The sequence below is a fragment of the Alexandromys fortis genome, unplaced genomic scaffold (assembly GCF_014885135.2).
Source record: "Alexandromys fortis isolate MF-2015 unplaced genomic scaffold, M_Fortis_MF-2015_v1.1 scaffold_36, whole genome shotgun sequence".
NCBI classification, from domain to species: domain Eukaryota; kingdom Metazoa; phylum Chordata; class Mammalia; order Rodentia; family Cricetidae; genus Alexandromys; species Alexandromys fortis.
In genome coordinates, this window is record NW_026067915.1 from 6,705,224 (window position 1) to 6,727,498 (window position 22,275).

Here is a 22,275-nt window from a genome sequence, read left to right on the forward strand (position 1 = left end):
AGGCTATGCCTACATAAGGCTTTAAAACCGCTTTAATGAAATCACAAGCAGGCTTAATGCACAGACAACACAGGATGACACACGCCCACGTTTACTCTGTCTCTTTAAAGCTAACACATCTATGGTTCAACTAATGACTGATTGGCTTTTAAATTCTTCACTGTAAATTTAAAAAAAAAACTAGTTTGGCTATTTTTTTAAAAAAAAAGTTCAAACACTTATATTAAGAGATGCTTACGAGGACATGAGTGTTAAACCCAAGGAAGGGTAGAGCTATCCAAGAAGCCGCTAAGAATCCACATTATAGTGTGAAATTCACCCCTTTTTCTTTTGTGTTTGCATATTCTAGCAACACATATGATGCCCTGTATAAAATACTTCAGTGCCAACATTCTGGCCAAATGATGATTTTGTAAGATTCTAGATGCATAGTATGAGTGGCTGAGTAATCTGTTTGAAATTTCACTTGTTTTTATTTTTAAATATGTCTTGTCTTTTATGTGTATGGGTATTTTGCTTGCTTATGCCCGTACATTACACATGTATGGTGCATGCAGATGCCGGAGAGGGCATCCAGCCCTTTGAAAATGGAATTACAGGTGTTTGTGAGCTGCCGTGCAGGTACTGGGAATCAAGATCAGGTCCTCTGCAAGAGCAACACATGCTCCCTGCCACTGAGTCACCTCTCCAGCCCCTCCCATTTTCAAATGAAACTACAGATATCTGTATATAGTTCATGTGGTTATTATCTTACAAGTCAGTTTTAAACTGTTAAATCTTAACACTAAAATATTAAAAGCCAGCGATGGTGCAGTTGTAAGCGCCTGTCATTTCTAGGTGTCTCAAAAATCAAGCTTAAACCCCTTCACAGAAGCACAAATTCTGGAGCAATAGTCAGGCTGTGTTTACAGGTGTTTTCGCCTATTCGTTGCTCTGATATTCCCTATACTTTCTTGTAATACATCACACAAACTTTCTAAATTGTATATGCTGACGACTTCTTAAATTCCTTTCAGTGCATCATGGATACTTTTGAGAGTTTATGCCCGTTATTCCTTGAGCAGCGCCTGGGCCCAGAATTGCTTCAGATACCAGCCTTCATGTATTTAGTTCCCTACTAGGCAAGCCTCCAGATGACTTCAAATGTTCCATTACCGGTCCATGTTCTTACCAGACGTGAGACTTGCCATTGCTGCCGATCCCTGGTCGTTTTCATAGTGACTCACTAGCGTTTCTGGCTTTAGCTTTTGGTTTGCCATGTAAACCAAACGGTCGCCTCCATGGTCCTCCAACATAAAAGAGTCTTTCCCAGCGCTCAGCTCTTGACCAAGAAGGCTGCTCTTGCTTGCGGAGACCTCATGCAGATTGGCGGCCAATCTGGATGAAGAAAAAGAAAGTTTTAGGCTGAGTCCAGGTAATTTGGAAAGATGCAAATAAATTATCCAAACATTGTACTTTCTTGAATTACTTATTAAAGAAATGGGGGGGGGGTGATATCTCAGTTGGGAAAGTGCTTGGTTTGCAAGCATTAAGACCTGAGTTTGAGCCCCAAGAATACACACAATAAAGCTGACCATAGTGGTGTTTGCTTGGAATCCAAGCACGAGGAGGAAAAGACGAGAGGATCCTGTGGGCTCTCAGCCAGCACAGTGAGCCCTAGGCCAGTGAGAGAGCCTGGCTCAAAACCAAAACCAAAACCAAGGCAGATGACACCTGAGAAACAACACCTAAGGTTGTCTTCTGGCCCTCCACACACACACGTGCATATACATGTGCACCCACAAGTAAACACACATATGCACACACATACATACACAGAAAAATATTGAGTTCTGAAATTTTTCTACTGTAATTTTAATCAAATAATTCATCTCCATTTAGCCTTCCTTTCCTCACGTTCACCTATAAACTATGAAATATTCCTTTGGAATAAGGATTTGCACAGAGCTGTCAATAAATGACAGGGAAGTCATTCATCAATCGGCCACTGGAACAACCTTATTACCCCTCAGACCGATACCAATTACTACAGAAAATGGACATTAAGGACAAAGCCCTGTTCTGAGACGAATAAGGTTACAAGGAGAATCTTGAAATGGGGCCAGCACTTATATTGACAGTTGGAGTTCTTTGTGATATTTTAGAATTATATTTTTATTCAGATGATAACAGAAAACATATATAAGCATATTCTTGATAACGTCATTTTGATTCAGCATTTGTACTTATGTTTAATATTGGTGTTTGGTATCCAGAAGCATTATTTAGCTGTGGGGCAGAATAAATAGATGTAACATATGAAATAATACTGTCACAACCCACAAAGGCCAGATGACATCATGACACACTGCACAGATGATGGTCTGGTGTGTGTGTGTGTGTGTGTGTGTGAAAGCAGGCTTCCATGCAACAACAGAGGCCAGCTGGGCCCAGGTGCATCTGCAGCATCTGCCAAATGACACACCTTTGGTCTTCAAACATTTAGCTTTAGAAAAACAAAATCACGTGCCGCATGAAGTTAGCATGGGACTGTTTATGTCTGATTTTAGACTTGAAGTGTAAAGTTGTTTAGACTCAACGATTGGGTAAGTATCATAAGTGTCATGGTATTTACAGCGAGGCTTGTGTTTGTATATGCCACTTGTCTGCAGCCTATTTAAAAGTCTGCGGCTTGTTCAAGGGGAACCACCCTACTTGACATTCATGTTGTCTTTCATGAAGCGGTTGGCTGTTAGACACAGCCTTGCTAAACTACCAAATAAATGGAATCTGACTTTAAAAGAGCATGCACGTGCATGAGTTCTGGTCATTTCTGGATACCTAGAAGCCATATTGTCTCAAGGAAGCTGCCTTGCTGAAGGTAATCTGAGATAGGGAGTAAGCAACTATGGGCCAAGACCAGCGATAGCGAGGGATCCAAGCTCAGTGGAGCTCCAGCTAAAATCAATCCCTAATTCTCAGTTTTTGAGGGGCTGGATTCAGCCAACGAATTGTTGTATTTTTACTTAAGATACAATATTAAGGAAAATTGTTGGCAGGTGCAAGCATATTGAAGGTCATCTGTGGAATGCTTTGAGGTTGACCATGACTCTGATGCAGATCTAGATATAGTGAGAGGAGGCTCTGGGGCTGGCTATCACAGTGGCATCCAGAGGTATAAAAGGCCCCGGGGGCTGGCCATCACAGTGCCCTCACAGAGGTATAAAAGGTGCATGCAAAGTGGGCGCTATCTGTTGATGTTCTTTAGATGACACGGTCTTTCTTTCTATGTAGCCCCATTGACCTTGAACTCACAATTCTCCTGCCTCTGCTTCCAAAGCACTGGGGTTACAGGAGTGTAATACAATACCCAGATAAGGTTGTGGATGTTGAACAGGTGTGGGGTAAATACCAGTTCCAAAGAAGGGACCACTTTACTCAGGACCACAAAGTGTGAATGGGACCTTACGAGAAGGAATAGGATCCCAGGCCTGATCAGAAATCAGGAAGGGGAAAGCATAGTTCCCACGAGGCACACACCAGCCCAGTACAACTAGAACTCAGAGAGCAGGAGGGAGGCTTTGGGCAGTGAGGTGGAGGAGAATCTGTGAGGTGTTATTGTTTCAGGAGTCAAATAAAGTCATCCCTTTAAAGGCACGATTTAATGGAATTTACGATGGTATTTAAAAATTTCAGACTGGAAAGCGCTCTTGGTGCTTGGTGCTGGGGAAAGTGGAAGCCTTTACCTCAGAGACCTTGATAGCTTCCTCTGCCTAACAACCTGCCCTGGCAGTTCCACACCCACCAGTCAATTAACAAGCACTTGAACGTAGGCACTCTGCTACCCACCGGAGGCTGCCGTGCAGGGCATCTCCCCTCTCTATATTGATGCGCAGGCAATCGCCCTCCAGCATCGGCGGTGGGTACTGATTGAAGCGACCTACGGAAAGAACAAAGAGTTGATTTCAAAACTAGAAATTGGGTTTTCTGGGCAATGAGAACCCCAACAGCAATAAATGTTTGTGACACATTCCAAGAGAATTTGGCTGCGGTGAAGATGGAAAACACCGACAACTTTAGAAATGGCATTCACAACTCGAGCTTCAGTGGCCAGAGAATTACTAGGATCATGGGAAAGTGCTCAAGGTATTCAGGGATGGGTTCATTGTGACGCAGGGACTCGTGAGTGCTGCATGCCCGTGCTAACACAATCTGAGAGGCAATCCATCCTGATTCTCTGAGGTCTTTTCTCCCAGACTTAAAACTACTAGCTCAAACATAGAAAAGACGCTGTCTTATTCCATGATATTATTTCTTTGCTTCTGCTCCAATAAACCCTGATTTCCTATGAGAAAAAGGATTTTAACTTACTGTCAACACAATACATCTCTTTAATCTCTCCGTACCGCCTGCAGGCTGCACAGTGCTGTGGTCTATAATTTTTCCTCTCATTCAGGAAAACAAATTTTAATGAAACAAGGCCCTTGGTTATTGAAGATCTAAGAAAGCATCTCATAGTTTTATTTCTCTGATTCTGGGATACGCTTTCCTTCCTATTTGTCTGAAATGAGACTATGTCTCTGAACGACTCCATTTGCCAATGGCTATTGGCGGAAGGAGGAAGCAGGATACTGCTGTTACCTCTGTATACAGAAAAGCAAAAATGAACAGAACTGGGGCTGGCACTTTAAAGATAAGTTCTCAAAGGACCAGAAGTTGCAAGAGCAACCATTTAACTCCAACAGATGAAATGTGTTCAGGAAGATGGGGAAGGTGGGAGTCAACGTTTATCAGTTTAGCTCAATTGCAACTCACTGCCCAGCCCAGCAGGACCACGTCTGGGGTGTTTTGAGTCTATTCAAATCGCTGCACTGTCAGCCATCTGGAGGACATAAAGGACAGCACTCTGTGGGAAATTATGGCCCTAATCACTACCTAATTTATATATTTGGATTCATTATAGACTTCATGATATTGATCTTAGGTTATGAATACTACTACCAAATACAAATACTATTCCAAAAAGAAAATAACCAAATAATAACTTACGTCTGACAGAGTATACAAATGGCTTCAGAAACCTCACAATATAATTCAGATCTGGCTTGTGCATCCTCCCAAGCTGTATCAGATGGTGATCGCGTGGGTAGCTGGCTAACTGTTCCAACTCATCTCTTTGCGTGGAGCCCAGAGAAACCACAAATATGACATAGCCTTGACATTTGGCCCTCAAAGATACCGTCCTCACAAATTCCTCCTCCTCATGATTCTCTCCAGCTGAAATCACAATGATGACTTTGTGTTTTCTTGGATTGGGGGTTCCTGGGAAGAGATTCTCCATGGCCCACTGCAAGCCAAGACCAACAGTGGCATCTCCATTTAGTTGTCGGATGGAAGTGTGGACGTAGTTCTTCATGATGGCTTGGTTGTCGTAGGCTGTAAACTCAAACTCTGTCTTCACCTTGCTCTTCTTTCTGGAATTCTCTGAGGGAGAATAGCTCAGCAAAGCAATCCTATCCGAGGCTGAAGGGTTTGAAGTGATGTGGAAGTTGTCAATCACTGAGCTCACCAATGTCTTCATGGCTTGGAAGTCATCGTTGGCTATATGACGGGAATTGTCTAAGAGCAACGCTACATCCATGTATGAATTTTCAGGAAAGAAAGTCTCTTCTGCACAAGTATTTGGAAAACATTTGTCTGAAAACACACAGAGACACATCATGGGATCCATGTTAGCATAAAATACTGAGAGCTTCTAAGCATTTATGATCATATCAATACCTCTACTTCACAGCACTTAAATGAATAAGAAGTGCTCAATGTCTGAGTAATGTAGCAACTAGAAGCTAGTATCAGGGGTCTATGGTAAAGACAGATTTAGGCGGCATGTGCCCCTGAAGTTCACAATCATGTCCAAACTCCCGAAGAAAGTATTTTCAGAGGTCTAGAGGCTCTCAGTACAAACTACACACTATCCTAGGAAAGACTACACCAGGCAGGTAGTTCCCAAACCCAGTTCTCACATTCTACAGAAACTCTATAAACATTAGAGATTGGAATTCTGACATAGTGCATTTTCTAAAACTTAAAAATAGAACCAACCATCATAAATAGAAATCTCCCACAAATTCCCAGTTCAATAACTCCCTGGGAAGACATTAAACCTCCTGCACAGTCAACCTAACCTTCCCCAGAGGTCTTACCGTAGCAAAGTGTGCAGCGCCGAAGCCTTTCCAGGGGCTCATAATTCCCAACTGGAGGAACCGGAATCACCTGAAATGTCCCAGTGTCATCAAACTGGGAAAAAAATGAAATTGAAATTGAAAAAACAATAAACAAATGCTGTTTGTACAATTTTAGCCTTTATTGAGAAATTATTATTATGTACTCATCATGAGGAAAGCTTGAAAAATGCTATCACTATTACTTTGCACAATCCTTGATAGGATACACAAATCACCAGCTTATAAAGTTGGGTCCTTCAGAAAATGTTCATGGGTAGGTTTCTATTGGTCACTTCAGGTGATGATACCATTTCTATTGCACACCATCAAAAAGCTCCAACTTCCTGGTGTCACATGAACCTTTTCAATCATAAACTCCAATGAAGTTTATTTCAAACAGCAATAGACTGAAGACGTGGTACTCATCCAAAATTCTTGTTCATAACTTAACTCCTCCATTGTGTCTCCCATGACTGCCTGTAGCTGCTCCCCAAATAACCATACAGAGACTTAATATTAATTATAAAAGCTCAGCCAATAGTTTATGTGTGTCACTATCTAGCTCTTATAACTTAAATTAACCCATATTTCTCATTTACCTTCTGCCACATGGTGGTACCGTCTTTCAGCACGGCATGTCCATCTCCTGCTTTATCTGTGCCTTGCTCACAACTCCCCCAACTCTGCCTTCCTCCTTCCCAGCATCTTTTCTTCTCCCAAAATTCTGCTTAGCCATTGGCCAGTCAGTTTTTTATTAGCAACAAGAGCAACACATTTTCACAGTGTACAGAAGGATTATTCCACAGCAGCTACCCTCATTCTCGTTCTGCTTCTTGATTACTGTTTTTGCTTTAATGTTCATCAAAATGAGCAATATGCGACAGTCATTCATTAATTCACTGAGTCAATACCTAATTTGGGGACGTTTATTTTTATGGTCCCATGCAAGCAGATGCTGTTATCATAATGAAAGGAACATCCAGATGGTGGTGAGGCTAGCCCACAACCCACAGCAAGGCTCAGGATTGCTTTCCCCCTCCCTCAGATCACAGAAGGATTATAAAAGCCACACCCTCTGCCCTTCTTTAAAGTGCTGCGTGTCTGAACATACTTGTAATCATTTCAACCTTAAAATGGAAGTTATATGTTGTTTCTCTCTTATGAACTTGGGTATTTGGGCTTTACTCAACAGTTGACCGTTTTCGGTCCCACATCTAAAAACTACATGCTCACTCGGTGACCCAAGGAAATTGGTTCACAGGAGTGAACCACATGCTCTGCCTTCATTTATTCATGCATCCAACAAATATAGATTGGATTCAGCAAATATGGATTGGATCCAACGAATATGGATTGGATGCCATCAATGTTATAGGTACAGTTTTGATAGTAGGGATATTGAAATAAACAATTATCCCTTGAAAATGGAGTAGGGTAGTGAGGGTGGAAAATACTAGGTACTGTTTAAATGAAATTCACCTAGAAAGTGAGAGAGAAAGAGAAACTGAGAGGGGACAGCCAATGAGGTAAGAGAACAGACAAGAAGAGGAAACCCATGGAAGGCTGAGCTTCAGTGTAACACTCATTGTCATCCTAATCAGAACAGCTGTGACTGCTCACAAAGGACTATCTGCAGGGTTGGACCTCCTGACTTTCCTCATAGGAGCAAGTGGGGGACAGAGGGTCATTAGACCCTCACTGGAGATTCTAGACACTTTTGTCCTCATTACCTACTCCAATTGTATGTAATTCTGTCCAGCCTATGGTTGTGGGATGTGCTAGCTATGTAGGAAGTGAGCCATTAACTGAATAGGGACCTCATCTATGCAGTCATTGGGGAGGGGTCATCCACATCTGGATGAAACTGCTTAGCAATGCAGCGGTTTGGGTGACACCCACACTCCTCTAAGGAATCCTTCACCCGTGCACCTGTAAGCAAGCCTTCACCCACACTCTTGGGCCTAATTCATTGGATTAGTTATGTTTTGTTGCTGTGATAAAAATACCATGACCAAAACCAGCTTAGAGAAGGAAGACAATTCCTCAGCTGGTGGTTCCAGAAGGTGAGAGTCCACAATGGTGAGGAGACGCGGCTGCACGCAGGAGAAAGGCATCAGGAGCAAGAAGCTGAGAGATCGTATCCCAACCCTAAACAAAGGAGACGGAGCAAACTACAGGCGGGGCGAAGGCCTAAGTTCCCAAATCAACCCATTGATAGGCTTCCTTCCAGCAAGGCCGTACCTCCTAAAGGTTTCATAGCCTCCCCAAACGGTGTCACCAGCTGGGGGCTAAGGATTCAAATTCTGACCTATAGTGGACATGTTTTTAATTCATACCACCGCAGCCCTCACGTGTCCACATACCCGTAAGTAAGTCCAATAAACTCATTGGTTCACTATGCTGGACTTGGGTGAGTTGTTACTTCTGTCTGTCACTGGTGTCCTATTTGAGGTGAGTGGACATTTGTTCATGTAAGGTGTCAGTGGGGAAAAGTGTTTCCAAGAAAATGCAGGGTCCACAGTTGTCTTAACATTGCTAATAAATAATGTGGGTGGAGTGTGGGAACCAGCCCCTAAGTACAGAAGTATTGAGAACATTGCTGACTGAAAAGAGCACTCTGGGGGCAGGAGCAGGAATAAAACCGTGAATAGGATTTGCTCAAGAAAGAATGCAAGAGCCAGGCAATGGCCAGGGCATGGACCCAGCCTCCAGCACCGTGAAGAAAGAGCATTTCTAGACTCCATGAATTCAACTTCAGCAACATAGCATGATGTGGAGGGGGAGGGAATGAGTGAGAGACAGACAGACAGACAGACAGACAGACAGACAGACGGAGGGAGAGAGAGAGAGAGAGAGAGAGAGAGAGAGAGAGAGAGAGAGAGAGAGAGAGAGAGAGAGTGCTGTGGTTGGTGCAGCCATTGAGGGCCAGGTGTTGCAGACTTGCAAACCTGGTCTGGCCCTGCCCTTTGAGAGAGCTGACTCCGCCCCTGGCCTGCTTAGCAGGTGGGGGCCTGGATGGCAGAGCTGGCCCCGCCCCCACCCCCCACCAGCTTGACAGGTTCGAGAGTGGGTCCTGCCCCTCATCAGAATTGCTGGAATGAGCCTGCTTGGGTGAGCTGGCCCATCCTTGCCGGCAGTGGGGGTGGTGTGTGAGTGTGGGAGAGTTGACCCTGGTTGTTGCCAGCCACTGCCCAATGGTGCCAGCCACTGCCCAGTGGCGCCAGCCGTGCAGTAGATGCAGGAGAGCTGTCTGTCCCCAGCTGCCACATGGCTCTCCACAGTAGATGGCTTCTGGGTGGTGGAGAAAGACAGCTTCCCTTGGGGAAATGGCCCCTAGGAGTTTGACCATGCTCCGATAAGCGTATGGACAACACAAAATGGACTTAAATTTTTTCTTTTTCCATTCTTTTTTTTTTGGGGGGTGGGGCTCCAGGGGGAGGGAGGGCAAACTGGCTTCTTGATGTGAGATTCCCAAATAACCAGTAAAAAACAAACAAACAAAAACCCCAAAACAACACAACACAACAACAACACCCTCTAAGTTTCTGTTATTGACGTTAACCTACCACCTCAATTTCTAAACATCTTCCTTTCTGTCCTCGTGAACAAAAGCTTTTCCTCTTCTGTGTTCCTTTGTATCCCTTGGATCTTAGAAAGTAATGGCATTCGGTGCATATGCTATAGTACGGCATTTGGGGATCCCATGATTGTCTCCAATCATGTTGTGGGCTGGCTCAGTGGCTCAGTGGGCAAAGGTACTTGTCCCAAGCCCAGTGACTTGCTTTTGACCTCTGAGTCCCAAGGGGTGAAAAGGTAGAACTGAGACGTGCCGCNAGAGAGAGAGAGAGAGAGAGAGAGAGAGAGAGAGAGAGAGAGAGAGAGAGAGAGAGAGAGAGAGAGAGAGAGAGAGAGAGAGAGAGAATGTGAGAAGAGGTGCTGTGGACAGCAAACAGGCAATTTTCCCTGAGAAATCGTTGTATAGGGAGCTAAGAAATAGGGTCATCACTAAAGTGAGCAGCTGGGCCAGGAAAATGACATTTTTCCTCTCTTGATTAGAAGGCTTTGACAGAAGGGAGCGAATGGTCTAGAGCAGACAGAGAGTCTCCAGCGAGAACAAAAAACTGTAACGCATTAGGAGAATGCCTGGGTGCTCAATATCTGTTCTTTCTGCCCAGCTCAGCTCACGGGAGGAAACTCCGCAGAGAAGAACAGATTTCTTGAGGTTCAATCTAAAACTTGCAACGTTTTTATACATTTCCAGAACATCAGGGGGATGCTGCAAATTTAGTTTCCAACTGAGGTAAAGCACAGAGATAAAGATGAGGTAGCGTTTTCCAAAAGATTCGTCAAAAGAAGCGATTTGAAAATGTACGAGTAGTGTGAGGTGGCTCAGAAAAGTGAAACTGCCCAAAACCACACAAAAATGTTTATCTCCATATAAAAATAGTTATAATAATAGGATATTCTTTATCACCTCAGTAAAAATATTTTTATGATGTTAATTATATGTATGGGTGTGTATCTGTGGGGGGGGGGCATGGGGACCTGAGCGCAGATGCCTGTGGGACTCAGAAGCACCTGATACCCTGGAGCTGGAGTAACAGGCGCTTGGGAGCACCTGACACAGATGCCATGGATTAAACTCAGGTCCTCTGTAAGGATATTAAATGCTGTTTACTGCTGAGCCATCTCTCCAGCCTCTCATAATGGCAAACTTTTTAAAACATGCATAGAACTCCAAAGTTACAAAGTACACAGAGAGGGCTTAAGGGAGAGGAGGAAGGCATTCGGGATGGGGAGGCGCACAGAGGCAGGGTATACATGAAGTAACCGGAGGGAGTGCGACTCAAGATGACACGTGGCTAGCATGTTATCTGGTAATAGCAGAGTGCTAAGAAATATCACTGGGGTACTTCTCTATAGGGAGCAGTTGCGAGTGCTTCCAGGTGAGGTCTCCATGGGGTTTGGGCGTGGCCCCATCACGCTATAAATTGAATTTGATATCCTTCAGATTTCTCCTGTTCTACATCTAATTCTAGAACAGGAGAAATCAGAGCAGAGATGTCATTTATTTCTTGCAGAGAGCAAAATTAGGCAGGCAGGAAAACCTAAAAAGATAAACCAGGGGACCTTGACTTCTAAGATACGTTTTATCAGAGACTTTTGTGGCTCCTACTTCCAGAAAATGTGTGTGTGTGTGCGAGCACATGCGTGCATGCATTTGTGCATGTGTGTCTGTGCGTGTGCATGAATGTATGTATTCATGCATGTTTGTGCATGTGTGTGTATGCGTGTGTGCATGCATGTGTGTGTGGAGCAAATTGACTCCCTCTCACTTTTTTTCTGGCCTTGAACTCACAGAGACCCACCTGCCTCTTCCTCCGGAATGCTGAGATTAAAGGTGTGCACCACCACTGCCCAGCAATGCATGCTTGATAGCTTCCTGAGCAATGAGATGGCTTCACCCAGCTCCAGAAGCCTCTTATGGATGTGGGATGGTCTCCACTGGCTCTGTGTTTAAACATATGGTCCCCAGTTGGTGGCGCTGCTTTGCAAGCCTGTTGGACCTTTAGGAGGTGGAACCTTGCTGGAAGAAATCAGTTCTTGGGGGGCAGGTCTTGGTGTTTGCTGCTGGACCCCATTTCCTGTCATCTTTGCTCTTCCTACAGCAGATGCCATGGTGACCTGCTGCCTTATGCTTCCCCACCACACAAACTGCATCCTTACAGATCTGTAAGTCAAAATGAACCCTCTGTCCCTTAAGTCACTTCCTGTCAGGTGCTATGTCAGTTATGAGGATGCTAACACACATGTGTTTCACAAGCGATCAACACACTGAAAGTCACTGGATGATAAACAAAAAGGATCTATAGTTTGGGGTTTTCATAGATTGTTTTGTTTTGGATAAGAAAGCAAGACAGAGGAGCATTGATTGCTTTAACATAGTGAGTCCAAAAATGAAAGAACTACTCTAGAGGGAAATGCTCATATATATTCAACATCCTGTACCATTTTAGGAGCTCAGAGCTCCCCTGAGCTTTCTCCATTACAGGTTAAGCGTCTTTGTCTGGTAGACAACAGTGAGCAGGTGGCTATTCCGAGAAGTACGGGACAACAGGGGGCCAGCAGAATACCACTCCTGCACTTTTATTTCAGAGGGACCTGAGCTAATATCTTGGTTAGGCACGTGGGAGCTGTGCAGAAATGAATCTCTCCCTAGAACTCTCCAGGCCTCCGTTCTCTGAGTTTTAACATGGAGACTGCACATGTGTCCACATCCATGATTTGTGAACACAGGAACATGTACGTGATGCTCTAGCTCCAGGGCCCGGCATGTAGCGGGGTCAGATAGACTGTTGCTCCTGCTGCTGACTCTTTAGAAACTGCAAGGGGGATGAAGAGACCACTCCTCCACCCCGACTCTGTGTCTCCGCCATGCTGCCTGACCTGTGTCACCATCTTAACATGAACAAGGGAGATTCTTACCCCAAAGGCCTCATCAAGGAAAACTCTTTCATTATAAGCAAAGACGGCAAGGCTGATATCCAGGGCACTGAACTCCATGGTGGCCGTGAGAATGGACTCTCTGCTGGCTGCCTGGCCATTGCTGAAGAACACCGCAACTCTCCTGACGTTGGATCCTGAAGATGTCCGCTTGAAAGCGTTGCGGGCCACAAACCTCATCGCGTTGCCAATGTCCCTGGCCTTCTGGGGGACTTGGTATTTTATTTGGGAAAGAAGCTGAAGGAGATGTTTCTTGCTCTGGTAGTCAGACCCACGGATGAGATAGCTGGTGTCTGAGTCATAGGAAACCACAACAACCCGGGCTCCGATAGGACAGTTATTTTCCCTGATGTTGAGGTCACTGACAATGGACGTGATGATGTCTCTTGTTTCATTAAATCTCCTTTCTGTGATTCCAGAGGACTGGTCCAGAGCAAATACCAGCTCTGTTGGATACACGGGACACTTTTCTATGAAAAAGAAAAGGAAAACTATTCAAAGATCTTACTGTCGCAGCTATTCCCACACCATCTACACCAGTAAAGTTGGTTCAGACACGGTAAGTACCAGGCAACAGCGGTGGTTCATACAGGGATCTAAGGACTCAGGCATCTTTACTGCAGTTTAGGTCCTAACAAGACCAGCCCTAGGCAGGGTAAGGTTCATACGTGGCAGCACTTGGTGGAATGACAGGTGGGGATGTGGGTCAGAGGGAAGCAGAACACTGAGCATACCCAAGAAGCTAGCACCGATAGATGAGTTAGAACCCCATTTCCTGATTCTCCAGTCCATCCTGCCTCCTAGAAGGTCAGGAGCTACTCTGTAAAATAATGAGTAGAAAACTGGGATAGGCCCAAGACAGAACAATAGTGAGGGGCAGCAGGGTCACTGCTGACCATGTACACTAACAGGTACAGTCACCAGTAAAAGAGAAAAGTCTGCAATAAAAGATGGAAGTCCTTTCTTCCTGGGAAAGGAGGGCTTTCTTCAAATTGGTCTTATCAAGATCCAAACACTATTTCATCAAGAACAGAACACAGAACACTCACCTTTCCAACAAGCTGTTTTGAAAAAAGGAAAAAGAAGACAAAGAGAGATGAATCAATTATGCTTTTGGAACATGAACCAAAAAAATAATAATCTAAACAATAGTATTCCAACCAAACTGAAGATTTGGGTCCTCACTTGAAATGAGGCTAGTTTTAAGTTTTGGGGAGCCATGGTTAAAAGACCAGGGAGCTACCCACGGAGCTGTGTTGATTTGGGAGCATTTCTGACCATTTGCCCCTGTGAACCAGAGCTGGCTGACTTCAGCAGAATTGCAGCTGAAGTTGAAAGGCTGATGGCTTGTCGTAGAAGCCAACTAGATGAGGCTCTGATTAAATGGCCAGATAGCTGAAATCCAATTTGCTTTGTCTCTCATCTTAGAGCCTTCGGAGACTCATTCAGCAACACAAGGCTAAAATATGGTGTCTTATTTTCTTTCCTGATGAATGTCTTGGGAATCTCTATTTGTAGAACTGTGGGGGCAGGGGTTTTCAGATAAACTTTGCCTCTGATTAAAAATGGCTATTTTTCACTCCCAGAGCTTCCCCCCAGGATTTCTGCAAGCAGGGCAGCATCTGGTCTAACTGTAACTCTCGGGCACATCAAGGGAAGTGCTGGAGGGTCTTTAAGAAATCCCAGACCTGATAGTCTCCTCCTGGGAAGCAAATGAATCATCCCAATGTTCCTCTTTTTTTTGTTGTTTTAAGTTCATTAACACTGGCAACAAACCAACGTCCATGGTACACAAGCCCTCATGGCAACCCTCCTAACACCGAGAGTTTATCTTTACCCTGTGGTCACTGAGATCCCTACAGCCATCAGGCAGCACGTATAACCTACAACCTCCTCCCTATCCCAAGGCTGAAAATATCTTTCCGTGTATTGACTTTGTGAGGCCAGCTAGGTTTGAGTCTACAAAGTGGGGTGACTTTGGGAGAAATCACTTCACTTTTGCTTAGTGTGTTTATTTATTTTCCTCGAATTCTCTTTCTATGGCTCCCTTCAAAGCACTAACCATTTGCAGCCTCCTGTTCTATAATCAAGCATTCCCCTCCCCATATTCCTAAATTAATGTTATCCTCAGGGGAGAGTCCCAGCTGTCCGTTTAGAACATGGTACTAGTCCCTAGGTGAAAGAGCTGGTGCAGGACAGGGGATGCACAGATGTGAGACCAGGGTCCAACCTCAACATAGCCTTGGCGATGCCTTACAGCAGCCCACTAAGGCCTGCCACCCAACTTTGATCTCCATTCATAAGTGGGAGCTCAGTGCTAACCCACTCTCTCTACCAATTATGCAAGCCACCTACCCTTCTCCAGCTAATTACAGGCTGACTCCTTTTAGTCAATGCTGGGAAAACTTCTCTCTCAAAATCTCAGACTCTGTAGGAACAACCCCCTCCTCTCATCCTGGGTCTCCCTGGGGAGCTGGCAATGTCTAGAGAAACTGATCGCCCCGTCACTGCTCTTCTTTGCCTCCTCTCCTGTGCTGAAGAGACTTCTAGCTCTTAAGGTCTTTCATACTAACCCTTCCTCCTGATCTACATGCATGCACACATGCATATGTGCAGGGACACTCACCCATGCACATGCAGAAGCTGATGGGAGAGTCGAGTAGGGAGAACTATTCTCTTATGGCTCTCTACCTTATCATTATTCTTTGGGAATGAGACTTCTTAATGAACCTAGAGCTCACTTTTTTTTTCAGGCTGGTGGCCAGCAGCAAGCTCTTTGATTCTCTTTCTCTAACACCCCCAGTACTGGACTTACAGACGTGCACAACTGTGGTGTGCCCGCTATGTGCACAACAAAGTGCTTAGCTGTGGTTTGTGTGGGTGCCGGGGATCCGAACTCAGGTCCTCATGCTTTTACACGGGTGCTATTACCCAACACCTCGGATCTTCCTCTCTGACAACTTCCTTTTTCAAAGATCTGGGACTCCATTCTGTGCACCTTGACCCTTCTCCATTCTCACCTTCATGAGTTCATCCCTTCAGCTCTGTCTCTAGTTTCACAGCCTCGGGAGCATCATTATCTCTGTGGTGTCAGGGACCACCCACACCTGAGTGGCTCCCATATCTAAATAATTAAGTAATTAATCAACTAAATCTACATCCCAGGGTCCATCCCTTGAGTACTTTGCCCCCCATCATTTTGCTTATTGTTGTCATATCAATAATGGAGCTACTTCATGAGCCCCTGAGCTGGTCTTATCTCCAATATGCATATTGTCTCTTCCTAATTGCATAACACCTTATGAGCCAAAGTCTTTGTAATATGATTGAGAATCTTTGGGGTATATGCCCAGAGTGATATTGCCAGATCCTGAAGTAGGTTGAGTCCCAATTTTCTGAGAAACTGCCATACTGATTTCCAAAGTGTTTGTACAAGTTTGCACTCCTACCAGCAATGGATGAGTATTCCCCTTATTTCATATCCTCTCCAGCATAAGCTATCATTGGTGGTTTTGATCTTAGCCATTCTGACAGATATAAGATGGTATCTTAAAGTTGTCTTGATTTGCATTTCCCTGATGGCTAAAGATGTTGAATATTTCCTTAAGTGTCTTTCAGCCACTTAAGATTCTTCTGTGGAGAATTCTCTGTTTAGTTCTGTACCCGCATTTTTTAATTGGGTTATTTAGAATTTTGACGTCTATTCTATGTTCATAGCAGCATTATTTGCAATAGCCAGAACCTGGAAATAACCTTGATGCCCCTCAACTGAAGAATGGATAAAGAAAATGTGGCACATTTATACATTAGAGTACTACTAAGCCGTAAAAAAAAATGACATCTTGAAATTTGCATGCAAATAAATGGAACTAGAAAACACCATTCTGAGTGAGGTAACCCAGACCCCAAAAGATGAATATGGCATGTACTCACTCATAAGTGGATACTAGCTATAAACAAAGGATAGTTCATGATCCTAGAGAAGCTAAGTAACAAAGTTAACCTTAAGAAAAACATATATAGATACACCTAGAAAGTCAAAATAGACAAGATCACTGCCAAATTGGGAACATAGGGGTGGGGGGAAGGGAGGATGGAAGGGGAAGAGTAGGAGAAAAGGGGAGGGGGCAAGGAGAACTTGAGGGAACAGGATAGTCGAGATGAAGGAAGGACAGAGACAGAGAGCAAGGAAAGAGCTATCTTGATTGAGGGAGCCATTATGGGGCTAGCGAGAAAACTGACTCTAAAGAAATTCCCAGGAATACTTGTAGATGACCCCAGCTAAGACCCTAAGCAACAGAGGAGATGGGGCCCAAACTGGCCTTGCCCTGTAGTCAGACTGATGAATATCTTAAATATCATCATAGAACCTTCATCTAGCAACTGACAGAAATAGAGCCAGAGACCCACAGCAGAGCACTGGGCTGAGCTCCTAAGTCCAGTTGAAAAGTGGGTGGAGTGAGAATATGAGCAAAGAGGTCAAGACCATGATGTTTCAGGTCACCCACTGAAACAGTCTGCCTGAGCTAATGGGAGGTCACCAGCTCCAGCTGGGAAGGAATAAGCATAGAACCAAACTGGTCCCTCTGAATGTAGGTGTCAGTTGCATGGCTAGGGCAGACTGAAGGGCCACTAGCAGTGTTAGCAGGATTTATTCCTACTGCTTGTGCTGGCTTTGGGGGGACCCATTCTCTTTGGATGGATACCTTGCTCAGCCCAGATATAATAGGGAGGGCCTTGGTCTTTCCCCAAAGCATATCCACTCTCTGAGGAGTGGATATGGGTTGAGGAGGAAGGTGGGGAATGGGAGGAGGGGAGGGAGTGGGAACTTGGGTTGGTATGTATAATGAAAAAAGATAGTGTGTTTTCTTTTTAAAAATAAATAAATAAACAAACACCTTAAGAGCCTGTGAGCTTATGCCTTTTCTTCAACTGACTGTGAGAGGTCCCTGCAATACCAAGGCAATCCTACATCAGAGGCTCCTCACCAGAGGTCAGTTTCCTGATTCCACAGATCCACTCCACACTCAGTCCCCAGTGTCCTCACCAACCACTAATGTTCTTGACTGTAATACCCAGATACTCACGACTGTGGCTCCGCAGGAACTGGATCAGATCACAGTGCTGCAAAGTTTAAAAGTGAGAGAGCAAACATGAGTGCAGTGACCCTCTGGTGGACGTGTTTAGTTCCCAGTGAACAGTAATGGTTCTGCTTGTTCGCAAGAATAAAGAGATACGTACAGAATACGCGGGCTGCCCTGCTGTGCCTTTAGGACCCTAAGGGAAAAAAGAGCAAGTTATTATTTGTGAACTATAGTTTTTAATGAGAAAATTTAAAAACTGTAAACACGTCTTCCTTTATTGGAGGTAAAAATGACAGAAGGTGGTTAGGTACCATGCTATCTGGAAGGTCAGTTATTTACTCCACTCCTATCAAGGATGTATATTATTTTTGTTTGTATTAAAACACTGCAATCCTGCTGGGCAGTGGTAGTGTATGTTTTTTATTCCCAGCACTTGGGAGGCAGAGGCAGGCAGATCTCTGTGAGTTCGAGGTCAGCCTGGTCTACCAGAGCTAGTTCCAGGACAGTTAGGGCTGTGACACAGAGAAACCCTGTCTCAAAAAAAAAAAAAAAACTGCAATCCCTAGAAGAGATTTTTCTAAAGGAGTCTTTTTTAATTATATTTTTCCTTTGGTTCCTAATTATACAAGCAGACTTTCTCTACAGGGTAGAACAAAGGAGATGGATGTATTGAGCATGCAGAGCTAGATTATCTTACAAATCAAGATGCTTAAAATGCAAAAGGCAATAAGCCTCAGTATATATAAAAGAACCAAAGGCAATTGCATAGCAGATAAAATTTACGCAAAAGAAGAGCATACATGCAAAATGACACAAGACTGAGGAACAAAGGAATATAAATGAGATTTCTTCTCTATGCAATGCCCAAGTATGATGGAACAAGGGTGAAACAAACAGAATACCAAAGCGAATGGGGTAAAGCCCATGAGGCCTCAACCCGACTAAAGAATCATAAACAACTGAAGAAAGCTGGGAGTGGGAAAGGTGGTTTTCCCCAGGGAAAGAACACTAAATGGCTGTCCAATCTAAATAGTCAGCCCCCAAAACATGCATACAAGTAACATTATACAGACTGAACAGGTTATATTTAAGTATATATGTACATGTATTGCATATATGCATATTGTATGTATATGCATATTGTATGTATTAGGAATATATATTTAATATATGTAATAATATACATTAGGAATATATACATTTATATGTGCAACAATAATTACAGAACATAGAGATCATAAATTTGAAGGAGAATGAGGAGGAATAGATGGGAGTGGTATAGGAAGACCTTCTGTATATGTGTTGCTTTTATTGGTTAATGAATAAAGTTGCTTTAGGCCAATGGCTTAACAGAATATAGCCAGGCTGGAAGAAATATATAGAGAGAGAGAGTAGGCGGAGTCAGGGAGATGCCATGTAGCCACCTGCAGGAGCCTGGAGCCCACTGGAACCTTGCCGGTAAGCCACAGCCATGTGGTGATGCACAGATTAATAGAAATGGGTTAATTTAAGATTTAAATGTTAGCCAGAAATATCCTTAAGCTATTGGCCAAACAGTATTGCAAATAATATAGTTTCTGAGTGGGTCAGGGTGGCGGGAAATGAACAAGCAGCCTTCAACAACATGGGAGGATATAAAGAAAGGAAAAGGAAGAAGAAATGTAATTATAATAGAATATCATAAATAAAAAGAAAGAAACAAGTAGCTTAGGTGAGATCAAGAAGAGGTGGCTTCTGGAAAGACATCAGCCCTGGTTCTCTTCCATTTGAGTTTTTTCTCTTGCTTCTCTTGCTTCTTCTTCCCAGGATCAGGCTCCTCATTGACCATGGTTTTTAATGTATTTACTAGAACGTTCATTTTAGGAAAAAAATGCACTACATACTCAAACTCAAAAATTCCCTTGGGCACTTGCCCCTTCCAGATGCTTAACCAGAAATGTCAGTATAGCCAGATTCTGTTCTAAATGACAACTGAGTTACCTGTCTGACCATCCATGACCTATCCATTACCAATCTATCAACCATCTATTATCTATCCATCACCTATCCATCACCCATCCATCATCTATCCATCAACCATCCATCATCTATCCATCAACCATCCATCATCTATCCATTATCTATCCATCAACCATCCATCATCTATCCATTATCTATCCATCAACCATCCATCATCTATCCATCACCCATCCATCAACCATCCATCATCTCTCCATCATCTATCCACCAACCATCCATCTATCCATCAACCATCCATCATCTATCTATCACCCATCCATCAACCATCTATCATCTATCCATCACCCATCCATCATCTATATATCACCCATCCATCATCTATTTAGCAATACATTTATTTAACCATCCAATAGCAGTTCAATGTCCTATGAATGCTGAGGTAGCCTGTGGTGTGCTTCTGATTTAACCAGAACTATGTGCTGAACTTGATTCTACCCAGTGAAGAAATCACTAAGAGTCTTAGAGTCTTGGCTGCCTTTTAAGTTAGGACAGAAAACAGGAAAGACTGCACAGTCACTCACAAAGAGAAACAGGCTTGGGGTGATATGGAAAGTAGGAGCTACATTTTGCAGGTGGTCAGAAGTAGGAAAAGTTTACCCTAAAAGAGAGAGCTTAAGAGTAACTCCAGGGGCTAGAGAGATGGCACAGAGGTTAGGAGCATTTGCTGCTCTTGCTGAGGACCCAGGTTCAGTTCCCAGTATCCAAGACCTCTTCTGACCTCCACAGTCTCCTGCATGCACATGGTGCACAGACATACACTCACTCAGACAGACACACATGCCTACAAACACACACTAAGATAAATGTTGAGCCAAGCACAAGACGGAAGATGATATGGAACACCTTCATTACAACCTCAGGACTTGGGAAAGAGATGAATCTGGAGTAGAGAAATCTGGCCCACAGATCAGCTGTTCCCCTACATGCAGTAATGCATATAGTGGAGTAACCTTTACAAATAATTATTTTATTCTCCTGTAGAGTCATTTGGCCAAGAAACTGTCTGCAAGTTTTGCTTTGCTAGATCCCAAGTTCAAGAATTCTTCAGTGCCTAAAACAAGACAAGCATTTTATGCATTCTTTACGGTGCTGTCTGGGTTCCCTCCACGTAGCAGGTGCTGGGGTATTTAGTTCTACCCTGGCTCTGCTTGAGAGGGGAGAGACATTGACTCATCAACCACATGAGAAGCAGTGAAGCAGATGTAGGTCTGCGTGGGGAGGAGGCATGCTTGGCTCTGCCTGAAGATGCTTCCAGAGATGACATTTCTCTTGTAAGGGAACCAGTGTGGTAGTTACATTTCCAAATCACTCTAGAGTCCAAATAAAGACTAAAAAGGCAGCAAGAGTGGCTCCAGCAAACTCTATCTGCCAGTCTGCTTTGCATGCTGCAACTCCGTCAAGAGACTTCTATGAAACATAGGCAAGCCCATGCCTATTACAAAGGTTTTGGTGATAAATCGTGCTAACAGTTACTATCTGTGTTGCACTTACAGTTCCCAGTGTTTGCTCTTGGTTGTCTGATCCCCACGGCTACATTTTCAGCTAGGGCAGGGACATGTCATCTTCATCTTAACAATAGACTGAGAAACACAGTGACTGGCTTCTCGAGCCCAGTGCTTCTGTCTTGAAGTTCTGTATCCTTTCCCCTGGGTATACCAGAAACCACTGCACATCGGTCAGATCCCACATATACTCACCCTCGGTCCAGGAGGGCCTTGAGACCCTGGTCTTCCAGTCTCGCCTTTCAAGCCTTGAGAGAGCTGAAAACAGGAACACACAAGTGCAGTTTCTACATTTTCTGTGCATGGAGGCTAATAAAAATAAATTTCTTTTTATTTTACATGTGGCGGCGTTTTGCCTGAATCTGTAGACAGAGACTGTGTTCATATAGCGTCCACAGAGGCAAGATGGCATGGGATCCCCTAGAACTGTAGTTAGAGATGGTTGTGAGCCATCATACAGGCACTGAGAACTGAACCCAGATCCTCTGCAAGAGCAGCCAGTGTTCTTAACCACTGAGCCATCTCTCCAGCACTAAGATTTCTGAGTTTAAATGAGATGTTATACTTCTCAAAAGTTGTTTTTAGAAGAACAACTGGACGGAAGCACGTATCTCTGTCAGAGCGTGTTTGCCTGAAATCTCTGAGTTCCACCCTCAGCAGCATAAATAACAATGGTGATAATGAATAATAATTTAGTTAAAAATAAAAGATAGCAGCTTATTCAAATCAAGTAAATTCCTTGCTATTAACACAAGCCATCCACTCTTAACCATTGGTGAACATCCACTTCCCCTTTGTCCCCTTTATTTAGTGGCATACAGTGCTCTGACGCTGGCTGTAAACTTAAATCTACATTAGTCATAAGCTGGGATTGATGCTTTAAAAAAAGGCACACAGATTGTGCAAAAACTTTTATCAATAAAGATCAAATAATAAGGGCTGGAGAGATGATTCTGAGTTTAA

The 22,275-nt window shown here is 43.8% G+C and overlaps 1 protein-coding gene across 1 annotated transcript in view; it reads right to left on the reverse strand.

Annotated features, from left to right (window-relative positions):
• Col6a5 (collagen type VI alpha 5 chain) overlaps positions 1–22,275 on the reverse strand; it is a 108,202-nt gene that overhangs the window by 20,144 nt on the left and 65,783 nt on the right. Inside the window, exons 29-37 of the mRNA XM_050139365.1 lie at positions 21,508–21,570; positions 17,949–17,984; positions 17,795–17,831; positions 13,757–13,768; positions 12,690–13,177; positions 6,183–6,276; positions 5,029–5,676; positions 3,829–3,919; positions 1,172–1,377 (exon numbers count right to left, since the gene is read on the reverse strand). Coding sequence (XP_049995322.1) covers positions 1,172–1,377; positions 3,829–3,919; positions 5,029–5,676; positions 6,183–6,276; positions 12,690–13,177; positions 13,757–13,768; positions 17,795–17,831; positions 17,949–17,984; positions 21,508–21,570 — 1,675 coding nt within the window. The remainder of the gene's footprint in view (positions 1–1,171; positions 1,378–3,828; positions 3,920–5,028; positions 5,677–6,182; positions 6,277–12,689; positions 13,178–13,756; positions 13,769–17,794; positions 17,832–17,948; positions 17,985–21,507; positions 21,571–22,275) is intronic.